The sequence below is a fragment of the Ictalurus punctatus genome, chromosome 26 (genome assembly GCF_001660625.3).
Source record: "Ictalurus punctatus breed USDA103 chromosome 26, Coco_2.0, whole genome shotgun sequence".
NCBI lineage: Eukaryota > Metazoa > Chordata > Actinopteri > Siluriformes > Ictaluridae > Ictalurus > Ictalurus punctatus.
Window position 1 is genome coordinate 10,267,993 of NC_030441.2, and position 23,254 is coordinate 10,291,246.

General features: G+C 40.2%; 2 protein-coding genes across 2 annotated transcripts; both read right to left on the minus strand.

Annotated features, from left to right (window-relative positions):
* Positions 1 to 3,926: 3,926 nt before the first annotated feature.
* Positions 3,927 to 12,869, minus strand: timmdc1 (translocase of inner mitochondrial membrane domain containing 1). The gene is given in 8 exon segments (NM_001200733.2): positions 3,927 to 4,327; positions 4,439 to 4,549; positions 7,403 to 7,481; positions 8,327 to 8,394; positions 8,499 to 8,587; positions 10,371 to 10,536; positions 11,635 to 11,901; positions 12,827 to 12,869. Coding segments are annotated over 7 exon segments (891 nt in total). The 5' UTR covers positions 11,877 to 11,901; positions 12,827 to 12,869; the 3' UTR covers positions 3,927 to 4,191.
* Positions 12,870 to 14,021: 1,152 nt separating this feature from the next.
* Positions 14,022 to 22,760, minus strand: poglut1 (protein O-glucosyltransferase 1). Its single transcript, XM_017458225.2, has 11 exons — positions 22,624 to 22,760; positions 22,034 to 22,124; positions 19,815 to 19,958; positions 19,285 to 19,420; positions 18,701 to 18,822; positions 17,649 to 17,708; positions 17,450 to 17,549; positions 17,306 to 17,364; positions 16,280 to 16,447; positions 15,797 to 15,853; positions 14,022 to 15,708 (listed from the first exon to the last, which is right to left on the minus strand). The coding sequence occupies exons 1-11, from the start codon at positions 22,697 to 22,699 to the stop codon at positions 15,552 to 15,554; spliced, it is 1,170 nt and encodes a 389-aa protein (XP_017313714.1). The 5' UTR covers positions 22,700 to 22,760; the 3' UTR covers positions 14,022 to 15,551.
* Between the last annotated feature and the right edge of the window lie 494 nt (positions 22,761 to 23,254).

Below are 23,254 nucleotides of genomic sequence, written 5' to 3' on the forward strand. Positions count from 1 at the left end.
TAAGAGTTGCATGCTGGTGGAAATCAAACATGAAGTATCTCAAAATATAGAATAAAGAATTTGTAATACAGAAATGTTGCAGTGTCGCATTCGTATTGTCAAGCCACTCCTGAACCAGACAGCGTCAGAAGCGTCTTACCTGGGCTAAGGAGAAAAGAACTGGACTATTGTTCAGTGGTCCAAAGTCCTCTTTTCAGATGAAAGTAAATGTTGCATTTCATTTGGAAATCAAGGACTCAGAGTCTAGAGGAAGAGTGGAGAGGAACAGAATACAAGTTGCTTGAAGTTCAGTGTGAAGTTTCCACAGTCAGTGATTATTTGGGATGACATGTCATCTGCTGGTGTTGGTTCCACTGTGTTTTCTCAAGTCGAGAGTCGATGCAGCGTCTACCAGGAGATTTTAGAGAACTTCTTGCTTCCACCTGCTGACGAGCTTTATGGAAATGCTGATTTCCTTTTCCAGCAGGACTCGGCACCTGCCCACAGTGCCAAAACTACTAGTAACTGGTTTGCTGACCGTGGTATTACTGTGCTTGATTGGCTAACCAACTCGCCTGACCTGAACCCCATAGAAAATCTATGAGAGACACCAGACCCAACAATACAGAGAAGCTGAAGGCCGCTATCAAAGCAACCTGGGCTTCCAGCACAAACACCTCAGCAGTGCCACAGGCTGATCGCCTCCATGCCATATCGCATTGATGCAGTAATTTGTGTAAAAGGATTAAAGCCCAGACCGACCATAAATTAACAATTTTCAGAAGGTCGACATTTCTGTATTATAAATTCTTTATTTGAATATTCTGAGATGCTGGATTTTTGATTTCCATGAGCTGTAAGCCGTAATCATCATGATTAAAACAAAAAAGGCTTGAAATATTTCACTTTATGTGTAATGAATCTAAAATATATGAACGTTCCACTTTTTGAATTAAATTACAGAAAAAAATGAACTTTTCCACGATATTAAAATTTTTTTGAGATGTACCTGTATTTAAAAAAACAAAAAAAAAACAAAAACAAAACAAAAAAAAAACAAAAACCATTCATTCCAATACGGGCAATTTTGACCCCCTTTATGCATTCGTATAGGTTTTTTGGTTCATGTATTGTAGGGTTAAATATCAAAAATCTAAAAGGTATACATCATAGCCGAGAACTACACGAACACCTTACAGTTGGTTGTATGACTGTAAGTCATTCTCTTCAAATGCTATTGTAGTTAGAAACGTGTATACAAATGTCTTAAATAAGTTTAGAGACAGTCCCTTAATTTGTGAAAATGGAAGGTCCAAGCTTTGTGTAAGGTGAAGCTGTGGAAGTAAAGCTGTTCCTTTAAGCTTTTCGCCACAAAAAAGTCTTCAGGACTCTTTGTCCTAAGAGAAAGTCAGTGGACGACTGTTTATAGCTGCTATAAAGCTGCTGTTAGTGCTAACATGTTTCACAGACTTTCCACACAATTACTACAAACAATTAAAGACTATGACGTGTTGTTCATTAATAAATACTTTTTTAACATTGTGGTGGTATAAGAACAATAAAACACTTCAGGATGTGCTGTAATAGAAAAAGAATGAACTTGGATGTGGTAACTTCCTTCTGCTTCACATTTTCCTATAATAACATCATGCTTTATTCCCTACATACTACACAATATAAATTTAGATAGTAAAATTAAAATGTGCCAGAAATTATGATAGAAATACAATGAGACAAAAATATTATACTTGGTCATTTATTTATTGAGGAAAATGATCCAATATTACATATCTGTGAGTGGTGAAAGTATGTGAACCTTTGCTTTCAGTATCTGGTGTGACCCACTTGTGCAGCATTAACTGGAACTAAACATTTCCGGTACTGTTGATCAGTCCTGCACATCGACTTGGAGGAATTTCAGCCCGTTCCTCAGTACAGAGCAGTTTCAACTCTGGGATGTTGGTGGGTTTCCTCACATGAACTGCTTGCTTCAGGTCCTTCCACAACATTTCTATTGGATTAAGTTCAGGACTTTGACTTGGCTATTCCACAACATTAACTTTATTCTTCTCTAACCGTAATTTAGTAGAACGACTCGTGTGCTGAGGGTCATTGAGTTGCTGCATGACCCACTTTCTCTTAGGATTCAGTTCATGGACAGATGTCCTGACATTTTCCTTTAGAAATCGCCGGTATAATTCAGAATTCATTGTTCCATCAATGATCGTCCTGGGCCAGATGCAGCAAAACAGGCCCAAACCATGATATCATATGCTGGAATGCTGGGTTTTCCTTTCTCCAAACATAACATTTCTCATTTAAACCAAAAAGTTCTATTTTGGTCTCATCTGTCCACAAAACATTTCTCCAATAGCCTTCTGGCTTATCCATGTGATCTTTAGCAAACTGCAGACGAGCAGCAATGTTCTTTTTGGAGAGCAGTGTTTTTCTCCTTGCACCCCTGCCATGCACACCGTTGTTGTTCAGTGTTCTCCTGATGGTGGACTCATGAACATTAACATTAGCCAATGTGAGAGAGGCCTTTAGTTGCTTAGAAGTTATCCTGGGTTCCTTTGTGCCCTTGTGGACTATTACAGGTCTTGCTCTTGGAGTGATCTTTGTTGGTCTCCACTCCTGGAGAAGGTAACAATGGTCTTGAATTTCCTCCATTTGTACACAATCTGTCTGACTGTGGATCGGTGGAGTCCAAACTCTTTAAATATGGGTTTTATAACCTTTTCCAGCCTGATGAGCATCAACAACTCTTTTTCTAAAGTCCTCAGAAATCTTTGTTCGTGCCATGATACACTTCCACAGACATGTGTTGTGAAGATCAGACTTTGATCGATCCCTGTTCTTTAAATAAAACCGGGCACTCACACACACCTGATCGCCATCCCACTGATTGAAAACACCAGACTCTAATTTCCAGCTTCAAATTAAACTGATGATCCTAGACGTTCACATACTTTTGCCACTCATAGATATGTAATATTGGATCATTTTCTTTAATAAATAAACGAACAAGTATAATATTTCTGTCTTAGTTTTTTTAAATGGGCTCTCTTTGTCTACTTTTAGGATGATGTTTTAGGTCATATTTATGCAAACATATAGAAAATTATAGAGTTCACAAACTTTCAAGCACCACTGTAATAGAATTTAATGGATGTATTTCATCATTATTGTGACATACAGAATATGGAGCCTTGGACTGAAATGATTTAGATACTAGATAAAGCTCCCGAAATCATAGTGAGTGCTGCTGATTAACTTTATTCATGCTCTCATTTTTGTGTATATAATGCTGTAGTGATATCTACAGCCAGACACAAATGAAAAATCAGAAAAACATCCAAGCAACTGATTAGCAAATGAGGAAAACTAAAAATTTAATTAGACGTTAGATACAAGATTTTTGGCATGTTTATATTCTTCTTCGAATTTTATTTCCCTTGAAAAGGAAAATAATTCCTGTTATTATTATGCACAAATGTCCATCTCTGACCAAAATAATGTGAGTACTTTATTTTTAAGCTTCATGTATGAAAGACTACATTTTTAAAACCTTGTGAAATCGAAAAATGGTTTTAAAATGAAATGAGTGTACTCATGTAACCCTGAATTTGTCCTCTTGGTGGTGCCGCATGTCTGGGTTTGTATTTATCCACATGTTGAACATGGAGCCGCAGCTGCTGTCGCATCTTGTTTCCAGAAGGGGCCAAGGCATGTGACAAGCTCGCAGCACCATATTTTACTCTCTCACACACATGTGCACACACACACACACACAAGAGTCATTGAGTTTTGTGGTTCCGTGCTCTACTTGTTAACAAATAAAACTCAAACCATTACAAGTCTGTATTCCAACAACTCTGATATTTTCTTTTGTTTGTCACAAGCTTTCCAAATATCTTGCACCGAAGACACACAAGAAAACAACTTACCGATTCAGTTCGTTTATAAAGAGCAACGGTCTGAACAGTGTGGACTTCAACATATAAGGGCGAAAATGAGCTGTGACTGCTGAAATGACAGAAATATTCAGGACATGACGGGCCGTGTGGTTCGTTGCTTGTCTGCGAACGACCGTTTTAGCTTCAAGCTTAAATCCGGTAAAGAAATCTCCCATCTGACGAGCCAGTGCTCTTCATTTGTGAGCATAATAATGGTATAGTCTATAAAGTCAGTCAGTCACTATAATCAGATCTGTTAAGACTCCTTTGCCGATTCCTCATTCCTTGGTTGACTAAGGAGCTCTTTGATTCGCTGAAGGTCACCTTCTGTGTCTTTGTCCCGGCCACTAAATTCACCGATTATCTCGTCAGTTAGCTGTAGACGTGCATTCCTGCCGATAAATAAATAAATAAATAAAAACGTTATGAATGTAGATGGCATGAGGTTGGAAGTAAGCTTATAGAGGAAAATATGATTTTGATATAATAGTATTAGAACGTACCATTCAGCCACCCTGAGCTCGTACAGTTCTCTTCGTTCTCGTCGTCGCTTTTCACGCATGGTCTCTCCTCCCAGCTTCTGTAGACCAACAATTAACGCCCCAGCAGGCACACTGCAACAACACGAATCTGTCAGCTGAACTACTCAAATCAGTAATAACGCCTTAAAACACTCCAGAAACACGTCATTTTAAACTGATAAAAAGTCCATGTAGAACAAATAAAAACGTCGAACTACTGTCATTGCCGTCGTTTTTACAGTCACGGTCTTTACTCGTATAAAAATGTAATGTTGCTTACTAGCTGCATAAATCGTGCGCTTCGGTCGTTCGCTAGTTTACATTCTGTGTGGTTTTCCTTGTTGCCTACCAACAGTTTTCTCAAGAGTGTCATAGTCCATTTAAAAAGATATGAGGAATTTCTTTAGAACTGGGATTAAAATTGAGAGGGTATACAGTAATGTATCGATATAAGGAATAAGTTCACTTCTCCAAGCGTTTTCTATGGGCACGATGTATTCGAGTGTAGTCGTCTTAAATAAGTTAGGAAGCTATAAACCGAGAAGAATTGATGATCTATGGTAACACTCAAATATGAGGTCGGTTTTTTTGGCAAAATGCAGGCCAAAGAGAACAGGTGGCTTAGAGGTCAGAACGTCTGCCTCGCACCTCCAGGGTTGGGGGTTCAAATCCTGTCTCTGCTCTGTGTGCGCAGAGTTTGCATGTTCTCCCCGGGTACTCCGGGTACTTTCCTCCCCCAATCCAAAGACGCGTTGTAGACTGTTCCCTGGTATAGGCTGCAGGCTCCCCGCGACCATGTGTGGGATAAGCAGTATGGAAAATGGATGGATGGATGGATATTATGATATCGTAAACCGCGATATAAGATTAGGGAATATATCATGATAAGGTAAATATCAAGCCATAATTCAGGAGTCACATGTCGATCCTATCTTAACTATCACTTGTTCAGGTCCACACCCCTCCATATTAATAGGAAGGTGCTATTTAGAGCGTAATGTGTGAATTTGATTAGCTGCCTGGTTTGATTTTGCGCCCCGCCTCGCTGCACCTAGCCGGGCACGGGGGATGTTTACGTACACAGCGAGCAGCGCTCCAGGTGCCCGTCAGCATGCCAAAGCCAGCTCTGCCAGCATACTGAGAGAGAGCCGAGTGCAGTCTGAGGTGCTAATCCTGATAGCGCTGCTGGATGGAAAGGACGACTGGAAAGGTCTCAGCACAAAAATAAGAAAAACTGAGCCAAATGAAGGGGCGGATGATGGAGCCCATTCTTAGGACCAAACCCAGAGATGAGACGGACTGAGCCAGAAGGAGGAGATGTGGAGATCAAGGGATGGATGGGATTGGAATACAAAGCTGACAGGGAAATAATAAATAAATAAATAAAAACAGTGCAGCTGTTGGATTAGGCACTCATGCAGTTCTGCCCTAAAGATCTGAGCCTTCTGCAAGGCACATGGGTTCCTCTGGCAGTGTGTGTGTGTGTGTGTGTGTGTGTGTGTGTGAGAGTGTATGTGAGAGCGAGTTGCTAGGAGGGAGCAGCTGGCCAATAGAAACCCCACAGAAAGGGGGGTGAGGGGCGGATGTGTCACCGTGTCGGGAGTGACTGAGACAGAGTGCGAATGGAGAATTCCCCACGGGCAGAAACATTGCTGTAGAATGATTGGCAACACTCTCCATCCACAATGTCACGGTCTTAGTCCTGAGAAGTAGATTCTATGTGTTCTTGGCTCCTTGGTGAAACTGTACGATCAGATTCTACAGCAGGAACTAGAAGATGTTCAGAAGTCAGTTATTAGCCTACGCAAGGACAGAAAGAGACATGTCCTTGTCTCAGGAAGCGAGGAAAAAAAAACTAGCTCTAGCTTGCTGGAGACAGACGGCATAGAGACGGTCATCAAGGATGAGTCCCTTACTGCCTGGAGAGCAGTGTGGTGCCACAAGTCCCCTGGTGTGAGATCAACCAGGTGGAATGGAGTGTTCGGAGACATCGCCGTGTGTTGGTCCGCTCGGACAACATCGTGACAGATGAATCAATCATTAGGGAGGCACGAGCTTGGAGCTCCTCGGGTGGGCCCAGCCACGGTTTGCCTCTCCGAGAGCAAATCTACAGGAGCTGTACAATGGTGCGGCGGACAAGTTGCCGAGATTTATGTCATAAATACGCCACTGAAACTGGTGTCTGCACCTAGAAGTGGCAAGGTGGAGGCGGATCTTTATCTTAATTAATGCCAAATAAACACACTTCTGACTGCTTCTCCATGAAGGAGCCGGACTGGGATGGGATGCATTGGTCCATGACTGGCTGCACCACAACTATACACCTTTCCACACCTTTATACCACTCAATGTTCCCATAAATAACTAAGAATAATGACGACAGCCAATCAAGACTTGGATACTAAAACCTGTGACATACTGGGTGTGAGCTTAGACTTTTAGGAATATTAAACTTTCAGGAATTGCACAACACTGCCATTTGTAATAAAGGTATAGATATACAGAGATGTTCAAACAAATATAAAACAAATATGAAAATATACAATTTTCTGCTTACCTCAAACGAACTCATGTAGCCAAAACATGTTTAGTGTCTGAAGTTTACTTTTGCACACTACAGCTATTCGGCTAGTGATCCTAAGTATGAAAATCTTCTAATCTGGCCAAGAAATATAATAAAGACTTTCATAAAACATTTCACTTATCACAATATTATACATTAGGAAGTCTATTGAAAAACTCTACACTGTTCACAGCCAAGTGATGATTATTTATTCACATATTTATTTATACAAGACTGCACTGAAGCCTTCCCTACCTTGTTAGCTACATCAGCCTTGTAGCTTTCATGCAAGACGAAAGAAGCGACTCTTAAGACATCAAATATTGTTTGGCTGATCAACTCGATCAAACACTAGTGTTTGGGATACTCTCTACTGAACTCACCCCAATGCAGCTCCAATAACTGATCCTGCCACCAATCCCCTGAGGCCCAGATTCATCCGGAAAACGCCTCCGGTCACAGCTACACACAGAACAGGTCTAAACATCAATAAAATATTTTCTAACAGTGTTTCTCAAACAGGGGATACATACGCCCTTTGGGGTAACTTACAGGTACTATGTAGAATAAAATACAGGATCAGCCAAGAAGGAAACCAAATAACCCAACACTCAAAAATACCACCATTTGACACAAATAGGGTTTATATCAAACTGTCTCACTATCGAATACTAAATAATCTACGGGTGCATCTAAAAAAAAAAATAAATAATTTTATGTCACGAAAAGATATTTTTTTCCCTGTAATTTAATTCAAAAAGTGGAAGTTTCATATATTGTAGATTCATTACAGATCAAATGAAATATTTCAAGCCTTTTCTTTATTATATATTCTTTATTCAAATATTTTGAGATACGGGATTTTTGATTTCCATGAGCTGTAAGCTGTAATCATCAAGAGTTTTATATATATATATATATATATATATATATATATATATATATATATATATATATATATAAAAGCGCCTTGAAATATTTCACTTTATGTAATGAACCGAGAATATATGGAAGTTCCACGTTTTGAATTAAATTACAGAAATAAACAAACTTTTCCACGATATTATATTTTTTTGAGATGCACCTGTATATTTACCTGATATAAAGTCATGTATGGAAAATTAAATACTTATGGATACATAGGTATGTTCGTTCCTTTACAGTTATTTAAATATTCATTTCTAATCCAACTTGACTTCAAAGATCTCTGAAAAGAAACGTGTGAGAACCACAGCGGTAATCATTGTGTTCTTAAAACAGAACAGTTGTGGAAATTACGGTATAAAATGTAGGGAGATGTTACTTACCTCCCGCCACAGCGAAATGACTCAAGGAGTTACTGTCTCTGTAGACAGAAATCCCTGTACTGATAGTGCTGTCAGAAATGGACAGAGACAGCGGGTCAGATTTGCTTCATAGCTGCGAAGCTACAAGCTGGACATTTCTTGTTGATTAAGCTGTGCGTATTTAAGGACTTACTTAAAAAGCGTAACGAAGGCGCCGACTCTCCAGCTCCACCTCCAGCCGTATCTCACAAAGCCTCGGATGGCCGCGTTATGAGCCGAACGCTAAAAACCCACAGGAAACATTTCTCTGTTTCTGAAGGAGTTACACGGTTCGTTTACATACTGACATGACGATTTTTACTATTAAAATAAAATAACAATAATGACATTTTATACAGATCAAGAGTCAATACAAGGATTTGGTGGAGAGCAAATATAAGGACAGTTGTCTTTTCAAAAGATGGTAAGATTTTATATTGGAGGTAGAGGTGTAATTCTATAAATTCTCTCATTTATTCTATTTATGCCTTAGTAGTTCTTTTACTTGTATTACTGAAATAACTTTCCCCAGTTCCATATCTGATCACATGCCTCAGATGGCGGAATAACAATATACACTCACTGAGCACTATATTAGGAACACTATACTGATAGCGGTTAGGGCCTCCCTTTCCCTTTGCTCTCAAAACAGCCTCAATTCTTCATGGCAAGGATTCCACAAGATGTTGTAAACTTTCCTTTGAGATTCTGGTCCGTGTTGACATGACTGTATCAGCTAATTCCTGCAGATTTCTCAGGTGCACTTTGATGCTGTGAATCTCTCGTTCTACCACATCCCAAAAGGTGTGCTACTGGATTCAGATCCGGTGACTGAGAAGGCCACTGAAGATCGCCGAACTCATTGTCATGTTCATGAGACCAGTTTGAGACGGTTTTTGCTTTGTGACATGGTGCATTATCATGCTGGAATTATCCAGTAGAAAATGGGTAAATTGTGGCCATGAAGGGATTCACATGGCCAGCAATAATACTCAGTTAGTCTGTGGCATTCAAGCAATGATTGATTGGTATTAACACGCCCAAAGTTTCTCAAGGAAACATTCCCCACACCATTACACTACCTCCACCAGCTGGACTGTTGACACAAGGCAGGTTGGGTCCACAGATTCATGCTGTTGGCACCAATTTCTGACCCTAACATTTGTGTGTCAGCAGAAATCCAGATTCATCAGACCAGGCGATGTTTCTCCAGTCTTCAACTGTCCAGTTTTGGTGAGCCTGTGCCCACTGCAGCCTCAGCCTTCTGTTCTTGGCAGACATGAGTGAAACCCGACATGGTCTTCTGCTGTTGTAGCCCATCCACCTCAAGGTTCGATGTTTTGTGCACTGTGAGATGTTTTTCTGCTCAACACGATTAGAGTGATTATGCGAGTTACTACATCCTTCCTGGCAGCTCGAACCGATCTGGCCATTTTCCCCCGACCTCTCTCATCAACGAGGCGTTTCCACCCACAGAACTGTCACTCACACAATGTTTTTTGTTACTCGCACTATTCTGTGTAAACACTACAGACTGTTGGGTGAGAAAATCCCAGCAGTTTCTGAAATACTCGACGGGCACCAACAATCATGCCACAGTTAAAGGCACAGAGATCGCACTTTTTCTCCATTCTGAAGCTCTTGACCTGCAGCTGCATGATTTTATGCATTGCTCTGCTACCACATGATTGGTTGATAAGATAATTGCATAAATAAAGTGGACAGTGTGTGTATACAGTATTTATAAAAGCTTAATACCTCTATGAGTGCTTTCGGATAGACATATACTTCTTTGTTTACATTCATGCCCTATGTCTATGTTATCTTTCTTTCTACAGATCAGAGATATACAGAGAGACCCCCCCCATCCCAATCCCCCCAATCCCATTCTGATATTCGATCTACTACCTTCACCAAGCTTATCGACTTTTTATATGTAGATTTAGTGTCTCTTGCCTGTAGGTTAAAATAGTATGCTAAATCATATATGGAATCTTTCCTTGTCCTTTTTTTGCTGTTCTCTTACCACTGCCTCCACTCTGCTGCGGTAAATCTCAGCCTGGCTCAGCTGGATGAATCTCTCACGGGCATGTCGGCCTCCAGGCAGGCCTCCGTAAAACAGTCCCACCAAGGCCGCTGTCAGAGCACCCTTCGCCACATTACTCACCTCTTCAGAGTATGCCTGTCCATCACTAGAGGGAAATATCAGAAATACAGATTATATTATGACAGGGTTTCTCAAACTGTACGCAGTAAAATAACTATTAAATAACGTATCTCATGCGCACAATACAAATATTTAGCTCATGTGTAAAATGACATTTTGCAGCAACGGGGCTTTTTATGCTTGAACTTTCCGTCAGCAGAACACATTAAAGTCCGAGCTGACACTGTTTACAGGCAGATTTGCTTTTAGTTATTGAGGATTCGGAATCATTCGGATCATATTCGATCCAATATCTACTATGAACTTGTTAATAAATAAAATCATTTTGATAATGGTGGGTTGTGATTCTACCACTGTAATAACGTTTTAAAAGAACATTTACAGACGGTCTGTGTGGCAATGCTTCACAGACCGCACTTCGAGAACCACTTCCCGATGACATCAAGCTGATTTGTAATCGCTGACTAGCAAGCTCTTTGTGTCATGTTATATTAGCTAGTGAATGTACACCTGGTAATCTTGCAATCTTTAAATATGGCTAAAGTTAAATACGGTTAAATACACCTTAGCAGAGTTAAAACCTGGACACATGCTCACAAAAATGCCCAGGAGCCTAACCTGGGGAATACTGATGGGCGAGGTGGGAATATTGTTTGTTTGTTTGTTTGTGTTTTAACACCATGCCAGCTTCTATGCCTATTTTCACATCAAGAAATGTCTAAGGGACTCTATATAAGGTTTTTAAAATCAATATTTCTTAAAAACTCTAAAATTGCATTAGGGTTGACTTTGTTAAACATTTCTTCCAGAGTGTTGACTGAATTAAAAAAAAAGAAAAAAAAAAAGGGGGTTCTCAAGGGGTTAAGACCAGTACAGTCTGAAAAATAAAACATTTGTCAAGGATAATGGATTCTGGCAAACAGGTACATTTTGGTGAATCCTGTCTTCTCCTAATATTAAAAACTTGCGTGTCGTCCTGGAGTGACCTATTCGACAGCGGGTGTAGACGATCTGGTCCCAGGAGGTGGGAATACACACTGGGAATGCATCCCTATTCTAATACTTCAGGTCACCTATTTACCCTGAATGAGATGAATGAGAGAAGGAGCTGAGAGAAACTAACCCTCGGTTGAACAGGTCTTTAATGCGGTCCCATCCTGTGTCCGGGAACTCTGGCTTGCCCACATGTTTTGGTAAAGACTGAAGACTGGCCTGTGGATCAACAATGTCAGCTGCATACACTCGAGGAAGGGTGAACTTATAAAGTGCCCTTAGCAGTCCAGTATGAAAGGCTCTAGGGCCAGCTGGATCTGTTTCTTTCTCTCCACACGTGAATGCGTGCGTACACAGGCCCACAGCGCGCATCACGCATCAGCGAACTGTTCAATCACTGCGGGGAAACACATGGCCAGGAGTTAGGAGGTTTCGTGTACTCAACATGATCATCACAGCTTTTAGGGAAGTGATGATCTGGTAGATGCGAAATGAATTTATAGATGATATTACAGTGTGCGGTGCAAACCTAGATTTAGACAAAAGATTCTTCCTAGACAGAAAGCGTCTCTTTTTACACCGAAATGTGACATAGCTAAACTGAGCACGGTAAAGCCTTTAGAAGCAGCTGGATCTCTTTACTATTCACAAATGATTATGGTAATCCTAATGCACTAGGAATTCAATATTAATATTCATATTTCACTGACACCCAAAACATCTCTGAACAGTGTAACAACATGACTTTTACACATTATTGTCCTCTGTTGAAAGTTGTTTTGGTTTCCTGCATGGTAATGGGTGACAAAGTGAGTTTACATGTAGTCAACCTCATATTTATACCTCAGGAAAACATGCTTAAAGGCAACAAACAAACTTCCTAGTGACCGAGAAGCAAAGGAAGAGTAGTGGAACTCGCTCAAAGGGTGTGAATATCTTTTATTTTTCATTATAAGAGTTAAGTTAGAACAACAAAAGGTAAATAAGAGTTCCTCGTGTTTGAGTGGAAATTTGAAGGCTGTCTAAAAGGCTGCTTAGAACTGACAGGACCTTGGTTTTGTTGTAGGATTGCTTGTTTTTGATTATGAAAAAACATTAACCATTAAACATTTTTAATATCAGAAGTGGTCTTTAAACTACATTTATCACTGCTGTCAGGTTTATGTGTTTCAGTCCGGAGTATCTGAGGTCAGACCTAACACTCAACCCTCACCCCATCTCATCTCATTATAACGACAAAAGCTACAAACCGTGTTTACATTTTCTGAAAGACCTCAAATCCTTCCTGTAATGTTTCATATTAACTGACATGCCCTGCTTACCTCCTGTTTGAGGTTCCTCCTGCAGCCGGTTCAATGTCAGCGTGTTTATTTCCTGAAGCCCGGAGCTCACAGCGCCACGCAGCGGCCGGAGGACCTCGCGCTATTATACTCTACAGTACACCACTCCAGTTTGACATTAATGACTCCACTTGGACTCGAGCCCTTTGACTTCTGAAAGACTTCCACATACATTGTCAAAAGCAAAGATGAAAAATGATACATTAAAAAGTGTGCAGTGAATCAATCTTCTTCCTCTTCTTCCCAACAAACATTTCATCTTCAGCAAATCAGCATCAGAATTCATTTCTGGCTCTTTTGTGACTTCCTGGATGAGGTGTTGCTGTGCTCTTGGAGGAATTTTGGAAGGTCGTCCACTTCTGGGAAGGTTCACTACTGTGCCCAGTTTTCTCATTTTGAGATAATGACTCTCACTGTGGTTCCTTGGAGTCCCAGAGCCTTTGAAATAGCGTTGTAACCCTTCCCAGACTGATGTATTTCAATCACATAGTGGCATAATGTGTTACTGGGTAAGACCTTTTAACCAGTTCTATTTAAGTGTTGATTTGATTGAACAGGGTTTGCAGTAATCAGGCCTGGTTGTGTCTAGTCCAGCGGACCCCCATTATGAATGCAGTTTTATTGATTTGAGGAATTAGTAACTATGGGGGCAAATACATTTTCACACAGGCCCAGTTGGTATTGGATAGTTATTTATTGAAGCAAAAATTATCATTTAAAAAACTGTATTTTGTGTTTATTCAGGTTGCCTTCAGCTTAGATTTTGTTTTAATTTCTGAAACAATTTAGCATTATCTACAGAAAAACAGAAGAAATCAGCACCCCTGTAGAAAACAATATAGTAGTACAAAAAAGAAGGATATAGGCATTCATAACTGTATCTCTATGTCTGGCATTAAAGGCATTTCGTAATCATAATTTTACAATTTCCCATATGTGATCGAAGTGAAATTAGAGGGTTTTTTAAAACTCTGTTAGATATATTTCATTAACAGATTTCTTCTTAACTTAAAAAGGCCTGTATGAATTTTTAAGGCAAATTTTAAGATCACAAGCAAAAAAACATCAAAGTGAAAGTTAATTCAGTGTTAAAAACATTTTGCGATACTTGTTGTACAACGATGCAAAGAAGTAAAATTTTAATCAGTGTTTTACTTCTTTGAAAGAATAAACACAATTCTTGAGAAATATCATTTATTTGGCCTCAAAAGCAAATGGATGAACACACAATGTAAAACATTCGACTGTAAAAAAAACAACCTCCAAATAAAACTCCACACACATTATGGGGTAACTGCATATCCTGTTTCATTTCATCATTTACAGTCAGTTGGCGATAGAACCAAACGGAGCTCAACGTAAACCTACTTGACGAACACATATTGCTGATGTACTTGGAGAATACTAGAACATATTCAACACTGTAGTGCCAATGTGGCTCTATATCATACCATCGAAATGAAAGAACGTAAATATGCTTTTCAGGATGTCATGAATGGCAAAAGAATGTTCACATTCACATAATAGTGGCACGTTCATGTTGATTGCAGATAATATATTTACTTATAGGTCCCAAGTGAGTCACTAATACTTGTGGCACTTATACTACTACCCATGTGAGATCGATTTGCTGGTGGTAACATGGACACATACAACAAGGTGTGATGGTTAAGATCAAGGTTTTAAGACCGGTTTGATAATATTCCTGCCCTAACACAACTACACCTGCTCATGAACTGTGTTTGTGTTTTTTTACTCATCACCCAGAAGAGGGCAGTATGCACTGCTTCCTAAATCTGTCTTCAGAGAGAAGGGAAAACAAAAATCTGATTGGAGTGATAATATTCTGAATAAGAGAATTTCTAAACAAGATATTTAGGTCAGTGGGCATGGAATGGGACAAGACATGAGAATTTACTTCACGTCCAAAATGAATATTACACGACAATTCGGAAGGACTGGCATGCCAATTGAAGTGAAGTGACCGTACTTAAAAATGAACCATTATTATGGCTGGATTTAAAAATAATTAATGCACTGTTCTCTAATTTGTTTTGACTGCTTTACTAAATTAACCCTAAATGAACTTTGTTGAAATTTGGTCTTGATATCTGGTCTTGACATTTTAGCATGTGTCTGCAGTAAAAATGGATTTTTATCAACTGTATCCTGGATTATTTCACGTTATTTTACATTTTGAAGGTGCTGTTGATGATGTTTAGAAATCTTTTCCAACCTGTACTAATAATATCGTTCATAGTTCAGCGTGTGTTAGTGCTGGAAAACACGGGCACCGTGTTTTAAAACGTAACACCGGGAACGTGGCGGAAATGATACCTGTCTGAAAGGAATTTTAAGCTCCACCGATAAAATGAATCGTATCGACGAAGCAGGATGAGACATCATGGAGAGAAAGAGCACTACGGAGAATGTTAAAGTTGCAGGTGTACAGAATAATTAGAGCTGCCGTTAGTAAAGCACTGAGAGAGGTTTGAATGTTCAACCCTGAATCCACGGAACTGATTATCTAATCTACATCCTCATGTTGGACAATTAAGCCAAATTTCTAGTCATTACCCCCTCCCCCCACTCACCAACACACACACCTTTCTACATGCCAGGTGTGTTCTGAAACAAGTGCCAAAGTCGAGGAGAAACTACAAGGAACTCGTTTCCTGGACACTAGACATTCATGTGCATCTGCAGGTCAAAGTTCAGACCTGTCGGGTTTGCGGGTGATCTGGTTGTAGCTGGATTTGCGTTTGGGTTTGTACTCGAGCAGCTTGCTGTACTCGGTGAGGAGCGTCTCCCAGTAGCAGGACACGTCCTCCATACGGAGGTAATCCTCGATAAACTTCTGGCCCCTGAAGACACAGTGCAGTTGAATATTACATGACAAACAGAAGACTTTAATCTGTCAATCGATCTGGGATTAATGTGATTAATTAATACCTTAGCGCAATGGCCTCTGCAGCTTTGTCGTTTTCCTTGACAAATTGCAGCAGCTCCCTGCAGAAATGTCAACTAATCAAAGTTTTGGTAACACTCAATTATACTAAAGATGACACTTCATCCAGTTTTCAAACCACCCACCAATTCGCCCCAACATTAGATCGCACAATAATTCTTTCTGAACTGCACTCGTTTAACAAGGTTTCAACAAATCTATGGTATAAAATCAAATGAAAGACTGCAGGTGGTTTGCCACCTCCCACCCCATATCCCTTCTATAAGAAGAAAAAAAGAATTTCACTGTGCTCTACTGTATATGTGACCAATAAAGAATCATTATCATTAGAACAGCGGCCAGAATTTCAAATCGTTCCACATTTAAAAGTCCTATTGATTTGGTTTTGTTTTGAGGGAAATTACAAAGCTAACGCGTTTCTTACTGCTAATCATTTTGCAGGAAGTATATAGAACTGAAGGGTTCACCTGAGGTCAGAGAGGTCCTGTTTCACCGGGATGTAGTGAACCCAAGGCTTGAGTTGAGGATAGAAAAACTCCAGCCACTCCTCTCCTACATGGAAGACCAGCGAGCCACATAGAAACAGGTGCTTGAGGCGAAAGCTGGCCGCTACGCCTCGGAAATTAAAGAGGTACCTAATGTGTACAGTGAGAAGGAGAAAGATCTTTCAATAAACTCTTTTGTGAACTGCTTATTCAGTGAATTTTTACTATTTCTGCCTTCACACCTTACATATACACTAAATAATTCTCTCAGGGCCAAGCTCTATGGATGGATGGATGATAGCATGTCATTGTCATAGCATGTTATGTTTACATTCATACCATTTTTAAATTATATTGTTACTCCTTGGCACCTATCTTCTGCACTACCTGTTATATCAGACACTTCCACATTAAACCTGTGTAATGATCAGTGCTACACTGTCACTTACTGTGCCTATTGTCCTGTTTTAATAGTATTGTACTGTCCTGTGTTTTTAGCACACGTCTGCACGTGCACTTTATGTAAAAATGTGTAGATCTTATTTAGTTACGTGTTGTCTCATGTGGTTAGTGTGATGTTTCATGTAGCACCATGGTCCTGGAGGAATGCTGTTTCGTTTCACTGTGTACTGTACCAGCTGTATATGGTTGAAATGACAATAAAACTACTTGAACTTGAATGGATGGATGGACGGAAGGCATAGATATGGATGGACAGACATAGTTGTGGATGGATGGAAGGATGGACGGGCAGATGGATATGCATAGGATGTAGATGGATGAATGGAGGGATGGCATAAAGATGGAAGAGTAGATGGGTAGATGGACGGATAGATGGATGGATGGTAAAAACCATGAAAACAAGAACATACACCATCCTTACTTACACATAAATGCAATCAAGGTAAACGACAGCTGCTAATGTCTAATAATTTGTAATAAGGAAACTGCAGTTTGCTTACACTAAGGCATTAAACAGTGATAATATTTTATATAAAAGTATCTTACTTGTATTCACAGTGGTCAACCAGGGGAATTTCCGTGGCTGGGGGTCTACCCAGAGTGTCCTGAAAGGGATAAGAAATACAGAGGAAATAAAAATCAAAAGAAGTACAGATTATAACAGCTGTGAACACCGTACAGTAGACAGACCTTTTCAGATTTCCACGCCTGATTCTTAGTGTACTCAGCATCCACCAGGCTCTGATCCTCTCTGGAGAGCAGAATTAATGGGTCTCTCTCTGGACTGGTCCTGCATAAGAAGCAAAAAAAATGAAATGCAGTTATAAAAGCATCTCCATACACCAGTGGTGAGCTACCATCATCCCTGCCAGGTGTACATCTGTCTCACCTGGAGCCTCTGAAGAAACCTTTGGGGTTTTTCTTTTTCCATGGCCACTGATCTGCTGATCTGCGAGACAGAGAGAGACAGAGAGACAGAGAGAGAGAGAGAGAGAGAGAGAGAGAGAGAGAGAGAGAGAGAGAGAGAGAGAGAGAGAGAATGGAAACAGACAGAGAAAGAGACTTTTAGATAAAACGGTATAACTGTTTAATGCCTTAGTGTAAGTAAGCTGCGATTTCCGTATTATAAATTATTAGACATTAGCAGCTGCCATTTACTTTGATTGCATTTATGTGTAAGGATGGTGTATGTTCTTGTTTTCACGGTTTGTACCATCCATCCATATACCCATCCACCCATATATACCAATCCACTCTTCCAACCATCTTTATGCCCATCCATCCATTCATCCACATCTATGCTCATCCATCTGCTCATCCATCCATCCACATGTATGCCCATCCATCCGTCCAACTTTATGGCCATCCATTCATATATATGCCTGTCCATCCATTCACACTTCCACATGTATGCCCATCCATCCATTCATTCATCAATCCATATCTATACTCACCCATCCAACCATCCATAATGCATCACCCATCTTCATCCATCCATATCTTTTCTCATCCCTAGATTTGATCCACATTAATCCATCCTCCCACCCTCACTTATCCATTCTCCCATCCACCCATGCATCACCCATTTTTATCTTCATCCATCCATATATTGTCTTTTATCCATTCTTCCATATTTGTCGTTATCTATTCAATCCATCCATCTTTATTTGTCCTAATCCATCCATTTGTTTCAATTCAACCTCTTCCATTCATCTATCCTCCAATCATCCTCTATCTATACATCTTCATGCATTTATTCCTACATACAGTGCATCCTTCCATATGTATCCTCATGCATTTATCTTTATCCTTATCTACCATTATCATCCATCCAGGTCAACCATTTATCCATATCCATCTTCATCAATCTGCTTTTGGGTGGTCTAAGAGAAAGCAACAATAACATCAATCTCTTCTCCTGCCACACACTAATGAACTCACTTTTTCAGATCTTTTCTCATCAGATCCCAGCGACCCAGTCCAGTGGGGTAAATGGGCCAAACTGCAGGTCCTCCTTCCCAAAACGTCCAGGCAGGATACATGATGTCCCGATAATCTGGCGTCTGAAAGCATACAGCAGTATGTATTAATACATTTAATTTATTTCACTGTAATATTGTCTGTTCAGTGATTTGCTTGATGGCATTTGGCTCGGTCCTCAATGAGCACATGAGGAAAAAGGATGGAGTCTGTACAATGAGGTCGGATTTCAAGATCCCACTGATGGCCTTTAGATCGTTTTTAGTATTTAGTATTCCCACTGAAACATTTCATACCTACTTACTATATGCTCTCCAAGAGCATACTCTTATAGGTCAAGCAAACACTACGTTTAAAGTAATTCAAGCTACAGTGAGAGAGGAAAAAAACCTTGAATGAAATACATTTACAACATACAATTACAATACATAATGCAACACACATATTACACAATACAATTCAACATACACAATACAAATAAATGTAATCGTATTCCAGTGATTCATCAAATCTGCATAAAAGCAAAAATATGCAATACGACACACCTTGCTAAAGGAGAGAACAGGGAGTACGGGCTGAATCCATGAAGGCACCTGAGGATAGTCGCGCACGTTGATTATCATCTCCATATTAGGCAACCTGTCAATCACGTTAAGGATAAAATGCTCGACTCCACTGCACCTGCATACAAAAGACCAGGAATCTAGGCACGTTTCACAAATTTCCAAGTAGTTATCAAAAGAAAATAACAATGAGGGAGGTTACAGTACACAGCCGCAAGAACATCTGTACAGAAAAAAATTATAATAAAAAAAAAAAAAAAAGAAAAGAAGGTATTTTCAGAAAAATGAGTGGAAACTGTATTTGTGATTTTTAAAAAAAAAAGAAAAAAAAAGAAAAAAAAAAGATGGTTCATTTAGATTTTTTGCCATTTCTATTCAGATTTTCTTATTTAAATTTAAAAACATAAATAAAAACAGGTATATGGAAAACATACTACTGTAGACATGCATGCAGCCACAGCCACCATCATTATCATCACTGGAAAGCACAAACAAACTTATATTCCACTGACCTTGCTGGAAACATGCATTCCGGTTCTCTGTATAGTTTGTGTTTGATGATCTGGTAATGTGTGCCCACACCACGCTGCACAGTGTCCATCATGAGCTCCTTCGTGATGCCGTTGCTGAACGGCTTCAGGTCCTCCTTCAGGACACTGGGACATAGCAGGAGAAATGCGAAGCGTCCATATTAAACTCAATCCAAAGTGTTCAATCCAATGCGCTTTGAGAAATGTATTTAGATCCACAATGAGCAAGCCTGAGGCAGCAGTAGCAAGGAAAAACTACCTGAGACAACATGAGGAAGAAACCTTGAGAGAAACCATACTCAAAATGAAACCCATCCTCTTCTGGGTGACGTCCGATAGTGGAATTCTAAATCATTAGTCATCTGTAACTGTACAGTGTAATGTCTAGCAGTACCGAGTGTGTTAAAAGGATGAGCAGATTGTGAATAAGAGTCCCGGGATGAGCACAGGACTGTTTTTAGGATTACAGCAACAGTTCTTAGCTTCAAATCTACTCTAAGCAGGTTAGATTATCCACTGAGAAATGTTGAGACTTGGGCAATGCGCAGATGTAGAGTCTCAGGATGAATCAGAAAGATCCGTAGAGCGAGATACTTGTCATACAAGTACCTAACCTTTTACCACAGCTCGGGATACTGCTACACTACATGACCAAATGTATGTGGACACCTGACCTTCTTCCCCAAACTCTTTCCACAAAGTTTGAAGTACACAATTGTCTAAAATATCTTTGTATGACGTAGCTTTACAATTTCCCTTCACTGGAACCAAGAGGCCCAAACCTGCTCCAGAATGACAATACCCCTGTACACAAAAAAACATCCATGATGACGTGGTTTGCCAAGGTTGGATTGGAAGAACTTGAGTGTCCTGAATAAAATCCTGACCTTAACTCCCCCACTAAACATCTTTGGGCTGAACTGAAACGCTGACTGCACGCCAGGCCTCCTCACCCAACACCTAATGCTCTAGTGGCTGAATGAACACAGATCCTCACAGGCACACTCCAAAATCAATAGAAAGCCTTCCCAGAAGAGTGGAGGTTATTGTAAGAGCAAAGTGAGAATAAATCTGGAATGTTGAAAACACACATATGGGTGTGATGGTTGGGTGTCCACAAACTTTTGACCATACAGTGTATGTTACTACTAGACTGTCATGAAATGTCTGTCTGATGAACAGATTTATAAGACTGCTTTTACTAAGCAGGGTATGTGTGATCATTTGTGAGGTGCAGCGACCCAATACTGAGTACTTGTCACAATTTGTTTGGGGGGGGAGGGGGGGGGTGCATTTTCAGGTACTTAGTCGAAGTAATCCAGAATGAGTATTATATAAAGGCAAAAGTGCCTTTAGGGTTTCTTTCAATTGCCTTGAATTAAAAAAAATAATAATAATAATAAAAAAATATATCCACCTGCTACACTGCCTTTCTGGTAAATGGTCTGCACTTAATTTTTTTTTTTTTAACCTTAGCAGTTCTACAAAGCACTTTACACTGTTTTTCATTCACCCGTTCACTCTCTCCCTCTCTCTCACTCACACACACATATACACACACACACCAATGAAGGCAGAGCCGCCATGCAAGGCACTAGCTTGCCATCGGGAGCAACTTGGGCTTCAGTTCAGTTCAGCCCAAGGACACTTAAGCATGTGGAGTCGCATGGTCGGGAATCAAACCACCAACCCTACGATTAGCAGACAACCCACTCTACCACCTGAGCCACAGTTGCCCACCTTTAGATGAAAAGTAAACCAGGAGGAGGAGGAGGAGGAGGAGGAGGATGATAATAATAATAATAATAATAATAATAATAATTGTTATTATTATTGGAGAACTGTACTGGGGGCACAGTGGCTTAGTGATTAGCACGTTTGCCTCGCACCTCCAGGGTTGGGGGTTTGATTCCCGCCTTCGCCCTGTGTGTGCGGAGTTCGCATTTTCTCCCCGTGCTGCAAGGGTTTCCTCCGGGTACTCTGGTTTCCTCCTCCAGTCCAAAGACATGCGTTGTAGGCTGAATGACATTTCTAGAATTCTCCGTGGTGTTAGAGTGTGTCCTGCAATGGGTTGGGACCCTGTCCAGGGTTCCCCCGGGCCTCGTGCCCCGAGTTCCCTGGGATAGGCTCCAGGCTCCCCGTAACCCAGTGTAGGATAAGCGGTACAGAACATGGATGGATGGATGGATGGATGGATGTACCTGATGTGGCAGCTGCAGTTCTCCTGGCTGCATGGCTGGTAGTTTTTGGTGGCCTCAGAAATCTGAATGAGATATTTCTGCCATCGTGCTCCTGGTGTGAATGGAGAAATGTTGTTAAAAGTTTTATATCTTTGCAACACCACAGAGTCATTCGATGTAAAGCACAGGGTAAAGTTCAACCTCAGCTGCTGCCACTGATTATACAATAACAGTTATATATAACTATACAACTCTTAGCTGATGGTCTTCACACTCACATTTAATCCGTTTGAGAGCAAATACAGCAGAACATATTAGCATAGTTCACACCACAAAGAGTCCGAATGTTACTGATCTTCGAAGTAAAAGGCTACAGCGACTGAATACCAAACAGCATCGTGTTCTCCACCGAGTGCACTGAAGGACGTGTACAAGCCCTTATGTTATACTCGGTGTAGGTCATGTACATAGGAAGCACAAGGACTTTTGGAATCCAGCCTACCGTTTACCGCTAATGACTGGATACTCGGCTTCAAAAAGCAGCTCGATGTGAAATTGCCGCCCTAATTAATACCTTTAAAGGTAGAATTTTGCGACATAAAAATGTTTACCTTCATCAGACAGACTGAACTCTGGTTCGCTCAAGACGAAAAGAAAAAGCGGCAGGTAGAAACAGAAAAGCTCCATGTTTTTGTATAGATTAGTTGTGACTGAGAAACTTTATCGCGCGCTCGGTGATCTGCTAGTCTGGTCTGACTGCGTTAAAAGTCTCTGAATGATTGCGTTTAAAGTCACAAACTATTGTAGCATCACACACTACTGTTGTAAACATCACACACTACTGTCCTAAACATTAAAAACTACTGTCCTAAACATCACACACTACTGTCCTAAACATCACACACTACTGTACTAAACATCACACACTACTGTCCTAAACATCACACACTACTGTACTAAACATTAAAAAAACTACTGTCCTAAACATCACACACTACTGTCCTAAACATCACACACTACTGTCCTAAACATCACACACTACTGTTGTAAACATCACACACTACTGTCCTAAACATTAAAAACTACTGTCCTAAACATCACACACTACTGTCCTAAACATCACACACTACTGTACTAAACATCACACACTACTGTACTAAACATCACACACTACTGTCCTAAACATCACACACTACTGTCCTAAACATCACACACTACTGTACTAAACATTAAAAAAACTAC